The 18,860-nt window shown below is 45.2% G+C and overlaps 1 protein-coding gene across 2 annotated transcripts in view; it reads left to right on the top strand.

The window, feature by feature from the left end:
- LOC111949304 (ras-related protein Rab-32) overlaps positions 1–18,543 on the top strand; it is a 65,257-nt gene extending 46,714 nt beyond the window's left edge. Inside the window, exons 3-4 of one of the 2 annotated variants that reach the window (XM_023966250.2) lie at positions 6,673–6,822; positions 17,226–18,543. In XM_023966250.2, coding sequence (XP_023822018.1) covers positions 6,673–6,822; positions 17,226–17,432 — 357 coding nt within the window. In that variant the 3' untranslated portion in view covers positions 17,433–18,543. Of the gene's footprint in view, positions 1–6,672; positions 6,907–9,473; positions 12,739–17,225 lie in introns of those variants that run through there. The other variant, XM_078935983.1, reaches the window with a different exon arrangement.
- The last annotated feature ends 317 nt before the right edge of the window (positions 18,544–18,860 follow it).

Genomic DNA, 18,860 nt, shown 5'->3' with positions numbered 1-18,860 from the left:
GATTTTCAAACATGATTGAAATTAATAAATTTTGGCCTCAATTACAAAAGGGGTTTATTCAGACATACCTTTGGTTTGTCTGAAGATGAATAACCCCTCTTGTTAAAATAAAATATGTCCAACACAAGAGGCCCTCAGCTCTCATCTGTTTGCCTAGCTGTTGGACAGGACAAGTTAAAAAAAAAAAAAAAAAAAAAAAAAAGACTGGTAATGAAGTCCATTGCTACGTGGGACCAAGGAGGAGATGAGAGACCTGCTGGCGAACGACGTGGAACCTTCATGCTGGCACATACTGGGCTTGAAGAGACAAAATCGCTGTGCCACCAAAAATGCAGTCCGTGAAACGCCAGGGTGGCACGCCAGCCGAGAAGAGTGTCCCCATTTCAGCACCTGGGGACGAAGACTTGAGGGAACAAACAGACAACCAACAAGAAATCCAGCAAGAACAGCAGAGTCATCTCTCACCTTGCGTTCCAGGGCCCATTGTGTGGTGCCCAATGCCATTGATCGTGGAATTATGGAGCCACTACCTCTGTCCACCACCTCCTCTTCCTGGTATAGAAGTGCATCTGGCTCAAGGTTTTTACTGCCACGTCTGTAAGACAAGGTGAACCTGAACCTACTGAAAAACAGAATTCCATCTCGCATGCCAGGAGTTGAGACTTGAGAAGTACAAGTGTACTTTAGGTTCTTGTGGTCGGTCTAAACAAGGAAGGGATGTTTAGACCCCTCCAATCAATGACGCCACTCCTCAAGAGCCAACTTCACCGCCAGTAGTTCTCTGTTCCCTATGTTGTAATTTCTCTCCGCAGGAGTGAGCTTGTGGAAGAAGTATGCGCAGGGATGGATTTTATAACTGTACGCTCTCTCTGAAAACACAGCTCCCACTCCAGAGTCAGATGCATCCATATCCACAATGAATTATTTGGAGATGTCACGCCACTGAATCCCCTAATGAAGCGCCTCTAGAAGTTGGCAAAACCCAGGAAGCATTGACGTTATTTTCTGTCAGTAGGGATAGGCTCCTACCAAACAGCTTCAACCTTTGAGTTATCCATCTGAACAGCGCCTGGAGTGACCACATGCCCAAAAAGCTTTGAGCTTTATAGAAAAGCTGGTTCTCCAGTAGGCCCTGTAAGACGGCTCTGACGTGCTGTACATTGGTAACAGGGTCTGGAGAGAAAAAAATAAATAATATCTAGATAAACAAAAACAAGCTTATTGATCATGTCTTTCAGCACATCATTGATCAGACTCTTAAAAAACTGCAGGAGCATTTGTTAAACCAAAGTGCATGAAAAAGTACTCAAACTGTCCAGTAGGGGTGTTGAAAGCTGTCTTCCACTCATCTCCATCTGGGATGCACACAAAATAATATGCACTACGGAGATCCAGCTTGGAGAAAATGCTAGCTCCCCTTAATAAATCCAAAGCAATGTTCAGCAGTGGGTGGGGGTAAGTTTTGCAAATAGTGATACTGTTCAAACTTCAGTAGTCTATGAAGGTCGGATGATGCCGGTCTGGAGACTCTCCTGTAGGTACTGCTCCATGACCTCCCAGTCAAGGTTAGGACAGTGGATAGATATGTCCTCTAGATCAGTGTTTTTCAACCTTTTCTGAGCCACGGCACACTTTAACCTTAAAAAAAATCCCGCGGCACACCAGCATCCAAAAATTTAAAAAAAGAAGGATAAACTCATAGTCTGTATTGATCTACAGCCCCTCCTCAATATCACATGCATTTTTGAGATAATTGTTGCAGAAAAAGCAGGAAACTGCAGCTGTTTTTTTTTCTAAAAGATTCAATAAAAGTTAAGTTAGAAGATTTAAAAATAGTTTGATGTGTGTTCGTTGGTTTCAAGACGTCTAACGACAGATCTCCTTGTGCCCTGTCACTCTCACAACCCAATGCATCATGGGAGATGTAGTGCATAAAACGGCCGGAGATCGGTTTTCGGAGCTTCATTGTTTTGTTCACTTGTTCCACGGTCTGACACCGGATTCTGTGGAAAGCTACAGCGCAAAAGACGAGCTTTAGCTGGTATTTTTGTTAGAACTGAGCGACTTTACGAGCGAAATCGGGACAAGGAAATGAAGACTTTAACCACTTCTGATTGGTCAGACTGATGACATGTGATTAAGCCCCTCAAGAGTGATTGGTGGAGACAGTCAAAGGGACGGGACGTTTCCCAAATACAGCCGGAGCTGCAGCTGAATCGCGGTACGGTCATTCTTATCAAAATGTCTTTAATAAAATAAAATAAACGCAAAGAAAAAGTATTTTACGATCTTTTATATTCCTAACTCCTCAGTGTTTTATCAGGGCCTGTTTGGATGAACACAGAGCAGGAATCCTGGAGATGGGAAATGTTTTTAGATCAGTTAATGAGGGCAATTTTCCACGGCACACTTGACCATCTCCCACGGCACACTAGTGTGCCGCGGCACACTGGTTGAAAAACACTGCTCTAGATGATTATGTTCCTGCGAGTCAGTGGAACAGTAATGCGGCCGATGTGGTGAAAGAAATTTTGCCTGAGTCTTACAAAACACCTCTCCAAGATCATGATACTCAGGGGGATCCAGGTAGGTAATTCCTCTTCAGCTGTAGACAAAACCTCACGTGCTGTATCATGCCCAGCTGGGTCTGACATTGTCGGAGTGTAATGTCACAGTGTATATGAATGACCTAAATGCAGGACTAGACTTTACGGTTGAGGGAAGATCCAGAGTTCTTTTAATAACAGAAAACAACACACTAGATGGGGAAAAACTCCACAAACATAACATAACTCAAACAGCATGACTCAGGTAAAGAAACCAGGACAAACAGACTGAACAAAAGCAACACTCAGACACAGAGAATAGAAACGGACAAACTTAAATAGAGCTCAATCAATCAACCTAAAGTGCAGCCAGCTCGGCGCCACTCATTGACAGCCCCAAGAGAGGGGGCGGAGCCCTCCAAGAGAACCCACAGCCATCTTGCCGCGAGACACAGCAGGTAAAACAAAACAGAACTGAAGATTGTGACAGCTACTTTATCAGGAGCCTCCTCATAACATTTGATAGCTGGTTGCTGAATATGATGCACTATTAATATTATGGTGTGTGGGAACAACTGTCGTAAAAAATCCATATTTGGAGTAAAGAGTCCTGGTTTTTGTCTGTTAAATGCTGCTTTCTTTTATCGTGAAGTCAAATGCTCTTCTGTTTCTTCACTGGCTCTTTTCTGTAAAAAGAAACTTTACAAATACGCTTTCTGGCTCCTCTCTCTCTGTGTGGGGTGGGTGGTGTGGGGCCTGGGGTATCGGCGCCTCGGGGGATGGGAAATCTGGGCTGGGGGGACCTGGGCCCTCTGCTGGTGGGGGCTGGGGGACAGCTGTTTGACCCCCCGGGGGACAGTGTACCAGCTGTCCCCGACTTACCCCCTTCCTCATATAATCTCATATTAGGGTGAGGGGGTGGGGGGTTTAGCCTGCGATGCACCTTGGGGGGAGGAGCTACTTGGAAGTGGTCCCCCTTCCATGGTTGTCGTATGGAATGGGCCCCCCCCTCTCTCAGTTTTATTTGCACCTTAGACATGTAGGGCCCTTGGTGGGGGGGTGCTTGGAGATCACTGCTAGCAAGCAGCAGATGTCCTCTTAGCGCCTTACCCGCCAATTTTAACCGCACCTTAGACATTTAGGGCACCTTGGTTGGGTGAGCCTGGTCGGGCCATGTTTACAACATCTCTTGTGGACCCCCTCTTCTCCTGTGGGCCCTACTCCTGGGCAGGGGCGGCCGGCCCCTGCCTTGCTACTTCCTGGACCCACCGTGGGCCGAGTGGGTGGCTCCCTGGAGCTCTCAGCGGGTCTTCCTAGGGGGGTCCTGGCCCGTACCTGGGGTGGGGCGGGAGGATGCCCAGACCTCCTGGGTGGTGATGAGGCGCTCGTCTGGGGCTGCAGGCACTCTTCTCGGGTGGGGCCCGGCGCTGAGCCCTTCTGGCGAGGTGGGGGGGCTGCTCTCCTGGTTGGGCCGGGGCTGCGCTCTCTGTCCCTCCAAGCCTCCCTGCTCTCTGGCTCTAGGGCCTCGGGGCGGTCCTGCTGGCCCTGGCCTGGGTGGCGGATGTGGTCACCCGGGGGGCGGTTGTTTTCTGCTCACTGCCGAGTAGCGTTGGGGGTGTTCTGGCTGCCGCACCTGCTGCGGCGGGGGTCTTGGTGTGGTGATGGCTGAGAACTCTCTCTCCTTCTTTTCACATTCCACCATCCATTTTAGAAGAACATAAACACTCACCAGAGCACAGGTGTTAGCTCACCTTGCACAAACACTTTGCGTGATTGAATGAAATATTTCACACTAGTTGGTTTGAAGGCATAAGTGTGCGTGTGTGAACACTCTCTGTATTGTGTACATGTTGACATGTGGACATTTTTGCAGCCAACAGTTGTGTTTATAACATGTGAGTGTGTGTGTGGACAGGCCCCGCCCCTTCTAGATTTGTATTACATCTGAACCTGACCGTATTGATAAACATCCAGCAACTTGTTGCCCCTCCTTTCCTTTTCCGTCCGGTCCAACACAAAAAATCTTCAAATACGATTGAAATGAATAAAGTTTCGCCTCGATTACAAAAGGGGTTTATTCAGACATACCTTTGGTTTGTCAAAAAATTCAGAACCCCTGTTGTTAAAGTAAAATATGTCCAACACAAGAGGCCTTCAGCTCTCATCTGTTTGCCCAGCTGTTGGACAGGACAAGTTAAGAAAAGAAAAGAAAAAAAAAAGAAACTTTACAAATACGATGTTTTTTTTTTTGATAACTTTGCTAGGCATTTTTCAATTCAAGGTATTTGACAATTAATGCTTTTCAGCAACAGATATCCTTTTTCTTTCCCATATTCCTTAAAAACTACGGAGCCCGTGTCCTGACATTAAGATATAAAAATATATCTTGTTCCCACAGGTTATTATGTCGTTCGCACGAAATACTATTCCGTTCCCACAAGATACTATTCCGTTAACACAAGATACTATTGCGTTCCCTCAAAATACTATTCCGTTCGCTCGAAATGATTAACTCGTGCGAACGCAATAATTATGTTGTTCGAACGCAATAATTAATCCGTTCGAACGCAATAATTATTCACGTCATAAGTCATTCAGGCAGATATAATCTCTGTACACAGGCAAAACTAAGCCGCTTTCAGCGGTAACTTCCTTGTCTCTGTGACCCATATTCGTTCAAAAAAGGAACATGAAAAACAAAAATGATCACTTTATTACTGTCTCAATGAATATAAGAAAAATATCAAAAGATTTATGATAACTAGGCTGCTTTGTCATACGATAGCTCCTGCTAGGCTACTACTAGCTCCGCCGCAGAGCTCTTTGATGTATGCCGGCATTTGGGCAACTGGCTGGTCTATTGACAGACAGCTGATATTGTAGTTTAGGGTCGAATAGGAATAATATTCAGGACTTGTCTTTTATTAACTTTAGCAGTCAGTTGCTTTACATTCGAAGGCTATAAGGATACATGCTAACTGACTAGCCGATCATTGATCCTGTTATTAATTTACGTCATAGATTTACAGCAGATACCTTCACATTTCTGTCTGTGTGTGTCTCATTACATTGCATTGAAGACACGGAGGAAGTTTAGAGAACAGATTTATTTATTTCAAAAAGCACAAAAGCATCCATCGTATTCACGTTCATTCACATGGTGATCTGGTACGCCCTCAGTCATCTTGCTGCAAAAGCCGCTTCCTGCCGCTACTTCCGTGTCTCTGTGACCATTCAATAGGGGTAAAAATAAAAGCAAGAATGGTCGATCTGTTATTTTCTCGATGAAAATCTGAAAAATTTCATATTAAGCTGGCTGCTTCGCCTAAAGCACTTACCTTTAGCTCGTAGCATAACAACAATAGCACTACGTCACGTTTCCCAGCGTGCTTTGCTGCCAATCACTGGCCAATCACCGTGTCCCTGTGACCAAGGTCTAACAACAAGACCAATGATTGGCCAGTGATTGGCAGCAAAGATGCCGATAATCTGTGGGAACAAGATATATTTTTATATCTTAATGTCAGGACACGGGCTCCGTAAAAAACATTGGTCTGCTTAGTAATGTGAAATGACCTTCTTTAGTAGCTTTTCTATTAATTAAACTCGCCTGGCAGACTAATGATCACAGGTGTCTGATTTTAATGTGAGTGATCCAAAGAGCCCAGAGATTCAATATCATCCAGTATGTTGATTGAAAAAGAACAAATTTTATCTTTTTGAAACTTTAATGCAATTTGCTTAATAATGTGAAACACTCTGTAAAGAAGAAGGCCTGTCTTACAGAGTTTCTCTTGGAGAATTTTGTAAATCAATCTGCCTGTAATGTAAAGCAATTGGCAATGATCACAGAGATTATATGAAGGTGAAATCCATTTAAGAAAGGAAAGGATCATTAAAAAGTATTTTACCAAAAGTTTTGTAGGTTCTGCATCCTGATTTTATAAGTGATCAATATTCATTATGCTCATATACAGAATTTGTTTCTGTGTTTTGCCCTGATTCAGCTGAATGAACCCGAACACATTTGTGACTTAAACAATGACCTTTTCCGGATAAGCTGCAGATTTATTCCTTCCTCCCATGTTATAATTGCTTTCTTTTTATCTCGTCTCATTTTTGCCAGGTCGCCCTGACTAACGGGAGACCGGTTCCAGCCGTCCTGTTGGCGAATAAGTGTGACCAGCGCAGGCATGGCTTGTGTCCCAAGCTGCCCAAACTGGAGAACTTCTCCAGGGAGTATGGATTTGTGGGCTGGTTTGAAACTTCTGCAAAGGTAAGATGTGATGTCTGTTTGAGTCTTTGTATTGCTGCATTTTCTTATTATGTTTTTTTGTTTGTTTTGCGTGTTCTGCATTAGGTTTATTTTTTTTATTTTTTTTTCTCTTTTTACTCTTTTTACTCTTTTTAACTTGTTCTGTCCAACAGCTGAGCAAACAGATTAGAGCTGAAGGCTTTTTGTGTTGGACAGGTTTTACTATCACAAAAAGAGGTTATATAGCTTCAAGAAACTAGAGTGTAGATTTGTATAAACCCCTTTTTGTCGTATTATTTTTTATTTATTTGTTACATTTAGTGTGTGTGGGGAGGGAGAGGGGAAGAATGTGAGGGGAGGGTGGAAGAGAGTAAAAGGAAGAAAGGTGAAAAAGTGTGGGATACAAGTACTGATTTGAATAAATTATTAATTTAAGCTGTAACAATTATACCAGATCTGCTGGAAAGACGAATGTTACATCAAAGGTGAAAATCTGACACTAAGATGAGCGAGAAAAAAAAACTGTCCATCAATACACTGTAGGTAAGGAGGAGGGATGAAGCAGACAGGGAGCAGTGTGGAGTGTGCACGTGCACGTGGGGGTGGAGATACATGCATGCTGCCGACGTGAACCGTGTGTTCATAAAGGGAGCCAGATCCTACCCAGCCAGACCAGCCAGACCAGGAGAGGGGAGGAGAGCCCCCCAGGCCAGAAGCCCCCCCAGCATCCGGACCCAGGCAGCCCGGGAGGGGAGGAGGAGGGGACCGCCCACCCCACCAGCCAGGCACAGAGAGGGCCCCCCTACAGGGGCCCCCCCAATGCCCAGAGGCACAAGCGAACCCAGTGTCCGGCCCTCAGGCCACAAGACAGGAGCGCTTAGCCGTACCAGGCGGCAGCCATGGGGGCCACCGGGCGCCGGACACCGAGACAAAGGCCAGGGACGAAGCCAGGGCCCCCGGAACCCAAGAGCCGGCCACCACCCGACCGGCGCCCCGTCCCCGCAAGCCAGCCCAGGCCCGCGACCTTAGCAACCCAGGGATCGCCACGCACCCACAGCCACAGCCACCCCCCTAAAACCCTACGCACTACCACCCCCCCCGCCATAATATCTGACCCCCCCTCCCCAACCCTCTCAGTGCCCTCCCCTCTCTGTGATGGGGAGGGAAAGCCCCAGAGGGTCCCAGCGAGCCAGCCCCCAGGTCGGTCCTACCCATGCACTCACACACACATACTCACAATCATCTGGTTACCCTCCCTACCCCCGCCGCCAAGCAGCAACCCCCCCCCCCAGCCGGCCGACCCCCAGCGCCGCATGCCCGACCCCTCCCGCAGCCGACAGGACACCCATAAGCCCGGCCGCCCTGAGAGGACCAGGCGGGTGAAGACCGGCCGCCCCCCCCCCGACCCCACCCATGTATGGAGGTGTGGGAGTGCTGTGTGTGTGCTGCAGGTAAAATAGGAGGTCACCAGTGTGGGGGGATCCACCGCTGCCAAGCCGCAAAGCCCCCCACTCCGGAGTCCCTCTGTGAGTGGTGTGTATTTGCTGTGTGTGTGCTGCTAGCATGCAGTGTGTGTGTCTACAGAGGAAGTTAAAATTGTGGGGGGGCCAGCGAAAGGTGAGCACGGATGTTTCACCGTGCCCCCCTCCACCAGACCCTCTCCACAAGGCCCTAGATGAATCAGAGTGTCTAATATGCAAGTAAAAAGCGGGGAGGAGGGCGGGTGCCAACGAGAACCCAGAGAGGGGCATCCCCAGTGAGCCCCGCCAGCATACCCCTCCCATCCAGATCCCGGGGCCCTATGTGCCTGTGTGCAATATTTGTTTGGGTGAGAGCGGGGAGGAGCGGGCGGATGGGCACAACCGGGGGAGAAGGCTCCCCCGAGCGACCGGCCCCCCAGCCGGCCGCGGTAGGCGCCCCCCCTCCCAGAGCGGCCGGGCAGCCAGAAACGCCAAGCCAGCCGCAGTTGGAGGCCAGAGCCTCGCGGCGCCGAGAGACAGCCAGCAAGGAAGGGTCCCGGTGCCAGAACGGGGGGGCAGGGGGTCCAGCCCCACCATTCATACCCTGGCCCCCCTAAGGACTAGCACACTGCCCCCCCAGGCCCCCCCCCCCCCCCAAAATAAATAAGTAATAATAATAATAATAATAATAATAATAATAATAATAATAATAATAATAATAATAATAATAATTAATATAATAATAATAATAATAATAATAATGAAATAAACCCACCCAAGTGAACCCATTAACCCCTGCTGTGACTGCGGCGCCGACCCCCGGGGGGCCAGGCCACGCGCCAACTACCGGCCACGGGCGAAACACCGGCCACGGGCAGACGACCCCAGGCCCCAGAGCCCCAAGCCCCCCCCCCAGCCCCCGCCACGGCGACCAGCCACCCAGCACGGCACCCGGCCGCCGTTCCCGGTCAGCCGCACTGCCTACCCTGCGCCCAGCAGGCACCCGCCCAGGAACCCCTGCCAAGTTGCCGGCAGAGTGTGCGCCCCCACCACCTCCCCACCCAGGCAACCAGAGCCCCGAACCGGGAGAACGACAGGCCCGGCAGAGCCCACCCCCCCAAACCCACCCCGGCCCACCCAACCAGCCAGGACCCGGCCCAACCTATCACCATCCCACCCCCACTAGGTGATGTGACTAACCATTAGCATTAGGTTTATTCTACTAACAAGCACCCAATCAAGATCTGCACAATGCAAATCAATGAGATTCTTGTAAAAAAACGAAAATAAAAGCCTGATGATAATGAATCAATTTACTGTATGCGAATGCAAGGAAAAGAGAGTGAAAAAAGAAGGCTAAATCCAAAAGCGCATTAACAAAAGCTCATTAGTTGATCATTGGTAATATTAGTTGTGCCTGGTTGTTAACCACTTCTGTGTGAAAACTGGAAAGTGGAAAAAGGTAAATCAACTTATTATAGGAAAAGAAATAAGATTAAATATATTACACAGGTAGTCGTTAGTTACTGTTTTATAACAACCAGGGCCTTCTTACTGTGAGGCGAGAACATGAAAAATAATTATTATTCAAATAATATTAGTTGCTCAGACTCTAATAACACAAAATAGCAATTTAATGACCGGAATAAAAAAATATTTTAGTTAGGAAAGCAAAACAAAAAAATGGCATGTACTATCAATTACATTACTTCATAGCAAAAATATAAAACAGATCGCTAGCTTTAAAAACGTTAAGTTAATGTATGTCCAAAGTTTTCTTATGTTAAAATGCAATTAGATATGAAAATAAAGAATTAAAAGCCCTGCATTGGGGACTTTGATCCAGTTCATCTATTCCATTATTTTTTGTGCATATTCTATGTTTGTCTTAGGCAACTTTTTTAATAAATCAATAAAGATTTGTCAGAAGCAAGAGCTCTGTCTCATCCTCTGGTCACCGGTGGGAGGCGTCTCCAGAGTTCTAGCCATAGTACAACTCCCAGAAACCCCCAGCGCACACTTCCTGGATGCCACACACCACTCTCTTTCATTCAATCAACCACAGCATACTTACGCTCTGCACTGAGTCCAAAATATTGTTTGTGCCACTCTGCCTTCCTTACAAAGGGGTCATATTTCGACCTGATCTTCTGTCTACTGACCCTGTTTCTGACTCTGTTTGCCTGCCGCCTGCCCCTACTCTCGCCTGGATTTTGACCACCCTGTCACTCTTCTTATGATCTTATGCCTGTTATCGACTCCTGCCTGACTTTTAGCTGAGTTAACCTGAGTGCTATCTTAGATGACCCCACCCTTACATTGAAAAGTTCTCCAAACTATTACATAGATGGATAAAAGTGTAAAGATTTCATGTAATCCATGGACACCAGTGAGGTTCACAAATCATTAAAGAAAATAGGTTCATCGCATTGTTTAGTGGGTCTAGATGACCCAACTCCCAATGGTAAAGTGCTTAGGATAGCACAAGGGTTAAAATATGACTCCTATTACAAGTCTCACAATGGATGGAACAGGCAAAATAATTGGCTATTATATACGTATATATTATATATAATGGTTACTAAACCTGCTTCATTTGGATCCAGCTGTCTGACTGTTCGTGGGACAAGAGTAACCCTTGTGCTACATAGAACTAAATTGAACTAACTAAACTGACTAAACTAAACTGGACATCCCTGCCCTTAGACACTCCTTAGCGGTGAGGAAAAACTCTTAAGAAAACCGGATTCCGGAAAAAAAGTGAAGAAACCTCAGGGGTGCCCACATGAAGGAGGGATCCTCCCCCAGGACAGACAGGTGATGTACCAGAACTCATAGAGAAGAATTAACTTATCAAACGCTACAGCTACATATTTAAAGTCCAGCAGACGAGCTTCATCCAGACGGAGTTGGGGGGACAGTCGGGGGCGCGAGTCGAGCCGGAGACAGGATCCACAGCTAGGTGTAGGAGCAGTAGTAGAGGCGAGCAAGAGACGAGGTACACGGTCAGGTACAGGAGCACAGGTGAGCCAACTGGAATCTGGAAGCACTCCCACTCACCCAGAGGGGAGTGGGAAAAGAGGGACATGAATCGCACTGCACCAAACAGAGGGAACTAAATGATGAATAATGATCAAGAATTGAGGAGAGAAGGAGGGTAGAAGTAGATGAGAAAAGAGGACAGAACCCAGGTGCACCATAGTTACCCCAGCTTCAACTTCTAGCAGCCTACTAACAACTAATTGTTATTGTTATTAAGTTTAATTTAAACACATTAACATTAAGTTAAATAATCTCAGCATACTATCTAGTCTGACAACAAGCCTGTCCAAAGAAGAATGTTTTCAGTCTAACTTTGAATGTGGAAACTGTGTCGGCCTTTCTTACATGAGGCTTACCTTGCCTTACCTTATTAAAAAAGTGTTTCAGTTAGAAAAATGACTTGGACCAAACTCTGGGATGTTTGGATGTTAATAAACACAAACCTTGAAGGAGAACTAACCTGTTTACCTCTGATTTCATCAAGATTTAAAAACTGTTCGATGTGTGTTCGTTGTGGTTTTAAGACGTTTAACGGGGAAAACTCATTGTTGTCATAGTATTCGAGACTTTGAAACAGACCCAGATGCTGGAACCCGAAAGGATAACAGGAGAGATTTATGGTAAGTAGTTTGATTTATTTGTCTTACAGGTGATTTTCCAAAAGCGGGATCTTCGGTTCCAGATTGCAGGTGAGTAGCAGGAAAACGTGGCATGGCTGGAGGGCTTCTGTGAAGGGTGAGAGGGCATGAACAGCTGGCGAGGTGAGCGTGGATTAAACGGACCGTTCCGGAGGGAATCCCAGGTAGCACTCGTGGTGATAAAGTCCTGTAAGCGAGGCGAAAAGGCCACAATTGCTAAACAAGAATTATTCTTAGGAATAAACATGAGAGACCTGACAAGCACCATGGAGGAGCACCAAACTCATTAAGAAGGCAGCAGGGCTGATGAGGTGAGTGGCAACAGCTGGGAATCCTCCAGAGCAGAGAGGAGTGGCTGACGAGGTGATTGGCAACAGCTGGGAATCATCCAGACCAGAGCAGAGAGGGGCTGACAGAGGCACCATGACAATTGTAGCGCGGAGACACTGTCACTTTAACGATATGCATCATGGGAGATGTAATGCGAAAGTGCAGCCGATCGCAGATAGATTTGCTTCTCTGAGCATCATTGTTTTGTTCACTTGTTCCACCGTCTGACACCGGATCCCGCGGAAAGCTACACCGTTAAAGGTGAGCTGTGGCTGTTATTTTTGTTGGAACTGATAGACTTTATGAGCAGAATCAGAACAAGGAATCGAGGACTTTAACTACTTCTGATTGGTCAGACTGATGACGTATGATTAAGCCTCCAAGAATGATTGGTGGACACAGTTGAAGGGGTGGGACTTTTCCGAAAACAGAGCCGAAGCTGCGGCTAAATCGCGGTACCGTCATTCTTATCAAAGTGTCTTTAATAGAATCAAATAAACAAAGAAAAAAGTAGTTTACGTAGGATTTTATTTTTTCCATATTCCTTAATACTCAGTGTTTTATCAGGGCCTGTTTGGATGAACAAAGAGCTGATATCCTGAAGATGGTAAATGTTTTTAGATTAGTGATTGGGTAATTTCCCACTTCACACCTGACCATCTCCCGCTGCACATTGGTTGAAAAACACTGCAATAGGGGTTATGAATCTTTTGACACACGAGATGTTTATTGGAATTAACACCTTTAGTAATTTATACTAGACTTTATTCCTCTTACTTATATTTGTAACATTTTTGTGTTGGACCGGATGGAAAAGAAAAGGAGGGAAGAAGAGAGGGATGCCAAAGGGGAGGGGGGGTAGGAGGGGGATTATAGAAGGGGGGTAAAACCTTGAAGCAGCATAAAGCAACAAGTTGCTGGATGTTTGTAATCATTACGGTTAGGTTCAAATGTAATACAAATCTAGAAGGGCCGGGGCCTGTCCACACACACACACAATAAAGTTAGATACATACCCCTTGGCTCCAAAAATGTTCACATACAGACATGTCAATATGTACATAATACAACTCATGTTCACATACCCATACTTATGCCTCAGACCACCACATGTGAAACATTTCATTCAGTAACACAAACTATTTCTGCAAGGGTGAGCTCAAGTGAGTGTTTATGTTCTTCTAAGGTGGATGATGGAATGTAAAAAGAAAGAGGGAGAGTGCCCAGTCATCTCCACACCAAGATCCCCGCTGCAGCGGCAGCCAGGACCCCCCCCCCAACACCCGCACGGTAGCAGATAGAGAACAACACGCCCGCCAGGCAATCACATCCACCACCCTCGGGTAAAGAGGGGTAAAGAGTGTGTGTACTAGAGGGTGCAGTTAAAATTGGCGGGTAGGGGAACTGAGAGGACATCTGTTGCTTGCTGGCAGTGATGCCCAAGCACCCCCCTACCAAGGGTCCTAAATGTCTAAGGTACAATTAAAACCAAGAGGGATCCTGTTTCCATACGCCAACCCTGGGAAGGGGTCCACTGCCAAGTAGCTCCTCCCCCCAAGGTGCATCACAGGTTGCTCCCCCTCTTCCCATCACCCTAATAAGTGATTATATGAAGAAGGGGGTAAGTCTGGGACAGCTGGGGGACTGTCCCCCGTTGGTGAAAAAGCCGTTTCCCAGCCCCCCCAGCATTGGGCCCAGGTCTCCTCAGCCATGGGGCCCCATCCCCCGATGCACTGACCCCTCAGCCCCCACACCCGCCACCCCACACAAAGAGAGAGGAGCCAAAAAAGCCCCCCCCCCCCCCCCCCCCCCCCCGGAGCAAGCCCATGCCCCCGCCCCTGGGAGAACTGTGGTCAGGCCTCAACTGGACTTTTTTCTCTTTTTGTTGCGCACGTAGACCATTGTCAATCTTAATAGAGAATAGAATTAAAGAGTTCAGGTCAGCATACTGGTTTCTTCAGGCCAACTCATTCTTTAGGCGGTCATTTAGGCTGCCTTTACACTGCATTGTTCAAGTGACCCAATTCCGATTTTTTCCTCTCATGTGGCACAGATCGGATATGACCGGTGAACGTGTAAGCAGGACAAAAGCGCATGGATTCCGTTTTTTTAAGATCGGATACAGGCTTCTCTCATATGTGGAAATAAATCGGAAATAAATCGGATACGTGCATTTGCGTGTGCCATGTAAGCAGACAAATCGGATATTCCCCAGTAAATGCGAGTCGTACGTCAGTGATGTCAATTCAGGATACCACCAACTGAGATCACATGACTTGTTAAGGTGCTTTTTGTGCGCTGATTTTGCTGTCAGCGTGTTACCTTTCAGCCTCAGGCTTCAGACCGTAGTTGGAAACCGCTGTTATATCCGGTCCGGTCCGGTCCCGGTCGGGACGCAAACGGTAACTAATCAAGCGGGACACCGTTGCTATGGAACAAGCTAGAAGCTGTTTATTTTTTGGGGGGGGCGTGTATGATGGGGACAGTGTGTGTGTGTGTGCGCGCGCGCGTGCTTGCGTGTGTGTGCGTGTAACTTAAGGAGAGGAGAGTGGGTATGAGCGCGGAGCGGGGGACTGTCGGAGAACCGTAAATTAAAAATAAGGTGTCTCGCCCAAAAGTTTTGGAGTCTTTCTTAGCCCACTGGAGGCTGAGGGTTCAGAACGGAAAAGAGAACCCCGAGGAATTCTCCCGTGTGTCATTGCTCAGGAAAGGTTCAACACTTGGATCAAACTGTTAGTACAGCACAACGTCTGCAAACACTTCCTCATTCAAAACTCAGAGAGAGCACATAAGACGGCCGACCAGCCCTCCTTCTTTTCCTCCCCCGTGCATCCCGTCTGGAGCGCCCAAGGCAACGCCTCCTTCCGTCGCCGCCTTGCCTCCATGACAACCGCAGTCACAAAAGTCCAAAGGATGTCCGTGGAAGGCGGAAATGCTGCTACGTAGTTCTCAGAACGTCTACGTTTGACAGTTTCAGCATTGTATAGTGTAAATGCAAAAATCAGATACGGGTCACTTTTAAAAGATGATGTAAGCGGGTCGTCAAAAAAATCGGATATAGTCAGAAAATCGGATATGGGCATCAAGACCTGCAGTGTAAAGCCGGCCTTAGTCTTCTATATGCAATTATGAGTGCCACATTGTTCCACCCGGAAATTCAACAGAATACAGTATTCCGCAGCACTTCTAGAACCAGGTCCCTTAGGTAGTCTTAAGCAGAGCCTGTGTGGTCTGGGCGAACAAACAATCTTTTAAAATAGTCTTCAAAGTACTAATATGATTGGGAGTGAATTAAATAACCAGCCTCAGCTTCTATTAGCCCAATCTAATGCTGTACCCCTGCAAAGTCCAATCACGTAGATAATCTTAGACTTATCTGAGCAGAAAGTTGTTGAATGAAGATATGGCAGGACTGGAGCAGAAAACCTCTGTAGGAACTGAGATCACCGGAATTAGATTCTAGATCCAGGACATAAGAGTCTCTTGGAAAAGCAGAACCACGGTGAGCAAGAGCAGCAGATGCGAGCTGGTTAGACATAGCGCTAATTTGGGTGGTCATCACATTTAACTGGGTGATCAGGTTGTCATGGAATTGAGCAATACTAAGTAGGACCTTGTACCAAGGAGACGTCCCTTTGCTGTTTTGAGTTCTTATTGCCAGACTAGCTTGTAATCAGAGAATATTTAACTTACTTTTACACATGTTTAAATTAAACTTAACAATGACAATGAGTTCTTAGTAGGCTGCTAGAAGTTTGAAGCTGGGGAAAGTATGGTGCACTGGGATTCTGTCTTTTATTCTCGTCTACTTCTACTCTCCTTCTCTCCTCTATTCTTGATCATTAATTATTATTTAGTTCTCCATGCCTCTGTTTGGTGCAGTGCAATTCATGTATTGTCCCTCTTTCCCCACTCCACTTTGAGGGAGTGATTTCAGATTCCTGTTTGCTCGTCTGTGCTCCTTTACCTGACCGTGTATCTAGTCTCTGGCTCATCTCTGCTGCTGCTCTTGCACTAGGATGTGGATCCTGCCTCTGGCTCGTCTCGCGCTCCCAGAACTCTGCCAACTCTATCTGGATGAAGCCAATCTGCTGGATTATTTAAACATGTAGTTGTAGGGTTTGATAAGTTAATTCTTCTCTAAGAGTTCTGATACATTGCCTGTCCATCCTTGGGGAGGATCCCTCCTTCATGTCGACACCCCTGAGGTTTATTCTTTTTTTCCGGAATCCAGTTTTTTAAGAGTTTTTGAGTGTCTAAGGGCAGGGATGCCCAGTTTAGTTTAGTCTGTTTAGTTAGTTCATCTTAGAATTTTCCTATTGAATTCTATGTAACCATGATCCTTATGATTTTGTGTTTACTTTACAATTACTGGTATGAAGCCCGTTGAGACAACTGTTGTTGTGATTTTGGGTTATATAAATAAAATTGAATTGAATTAAATTGAAGGGGAGTGTGGTCAGAGCAGTCAAGGCATCCAGAGCAGGCTGAAGATCACAAAAAATTAAACACTGATTAGAATGGTTAAGAGGCCAGGTTTCACACAACTCAGAAATGGATGAAGAGTTGTAGGTGTTCCAGGGTGCTCTGCCTCATCTATTGAGGAGAGATAGGGAGAGGGCGAGCAACAAACCACACAAGGAGCAGACAAATAAAAAAATGAACCAGGAGAGGGCAGCAAAGGAACTCTCAAAGGCTGACTAGAATAGAATAGAATAGAATTGAATAGAATTGGATAGAAAAATATGTAGAAAAAATGTAGAATCTATAGTGTTGGCACACAGATCGACAATATTCAGCTAAATAAAAATGTACTGTAAGTTGGTATGATGTCACACTGAAAAAGAAAAAAAGCCTGTAAACCAGTGGGTAAAAGTCTCCACATTCTATTGGGTCAATTTAACTTCCATGTTAAAACTTCATCATACTTTTACCCTTAATCCCTTCTCCATAGGACAACACCAACATCGATGCAGCCATGGCATGTTTGGTGAAAAACATCATGTCTGTAGAGGAGGAAAACGCGTTGAAGGACGAGGCTGACAAGGAAGCAGAGGGAGGGGTAATCGTTCTGCCTCACTTTGACTACAACACCAAGGCGAAAGGTCTAAGTGGATGTTCAGCTTGCCCCAGTAAACCCAAACATGAAGGCAGTGACTAAGGCAGAAGGGGGAGTTTAAACACATTCTTTTAAAATATTTTAAATATGTATATGAATACCCCCCTCTTAAACACCAACTCCATTATCTGCTTTTGATCAATAATCATCAAGATTGCTAAGAAAATTTCAAGAATTTCTTTCCTGAAACAGATGTAGAGTGGAGCTCATCAATGAGCTTTACATAACAACCTTTCCTCTCACTTAAATTTCCCTTTTTATATGATTTCTTGAGTTTTTCAAGTGATCATGTAAACAAAATATTCCAACATCATTTGTCCTATAGCGTCAGTTTTCAATTTTTTTAAATATTTGGTTTCTTTCCACAAATCTAACTTCTTCATACCTATTTATCTGATTTTTTGTTGTTGTAATTTTTCCATATTAACATGTAAAAAGACTACTTGGTTAGAAAAATAGGTAGAAAATACCAGAAATTCCAGCAAATGTTTATTGAAAATTAAAAGAACAAGGACAGAGGCTGGATGTTCCACAGCAAACTTCCACAGATGAAAAGGACTACAGAAGCATGTAGCTCATTTAATAGATGTAAACTGTCCGTTTTAACTTTTAAGACAGTAAATATGGCTAATTTTAATAATATTTAATTAAATTCAGTACATATGTATTTATATGGGCCCTTAACAAGACCACAGCCAAAGAAGGCGCCTCAGGTTAAACAACTCCTAAGCTTTGTTCACATAGCTCTCAAGAACATGACTTCAAGCACCAGCTTCCAATGAGTCTATGTGAACGAATAAATGCACAATTTCAGTCTTCTGTGTTTAAAATGTGCATCCCCTCCAGGGAAGCGCGCCCCACAGTTTGAGAACCACTGTTCTAGTATATACTTAATTTTAGTAATGACTCACCAACGTTGGTGAGCAACCTTCATCAGAATTTCAGTTTTCCTATTTTTTTTTTTTTTTTTAAAGTAGCTTCAGTTTTAGTACACACAAAAAATGTATTTTAATCTGTTTTCTCACTTTTAATCACCTTTGTTTAAGTCAAGTTGCTGTGTTAATTTATATTGCGTGTTCCATTAATACATTTTTTTAACTGGATTTTTATTTGTTTCTGCACCAATATAAATAATAAACATTTGTTTTCATAATATGGTTCGTGTGCTGTTTCAGTATGGTTTCTTCCGTTAATGGCTTTGACCACAGGAAACACGGTGAAACTGGGTTGTTTTCATATAGTTTATCATTAATTTGCTCACTTCAAGCAATTAGTTTGGTGTGAAGATAGGAATGTACTAAATATGACTTTTAATTAAAGAACACCAATATGTAGGTAGAAGAAGGCACAATAACCTCCACAGACACATGTCTATTGTGTTTAATTTAAACTACATAATGTACATGGTTAAAGTATTAATCGTTTACTCCAAATAAATAGTTTAGGATTTTTTCTTATAAGCGATGCAAG

This window comes from Oryzias latipes, chromosome 18 (assembly GCF_053564925.1).
Source record: "Oryzias latipes strain Hd-rR chromosome 18, Olatipes_Hd-rR_3.1".
Taxonomy (NCBI): domain Eukaryota; kingdom Metazoa; phylum Chordata; class Actinopteri; order Beloniformes; family Adrianichthyidae; genus Oryzias; species Oryzias latipes.
This window is presented reverse-complemented; position numbering and strand designations above follow the sequence as displayed.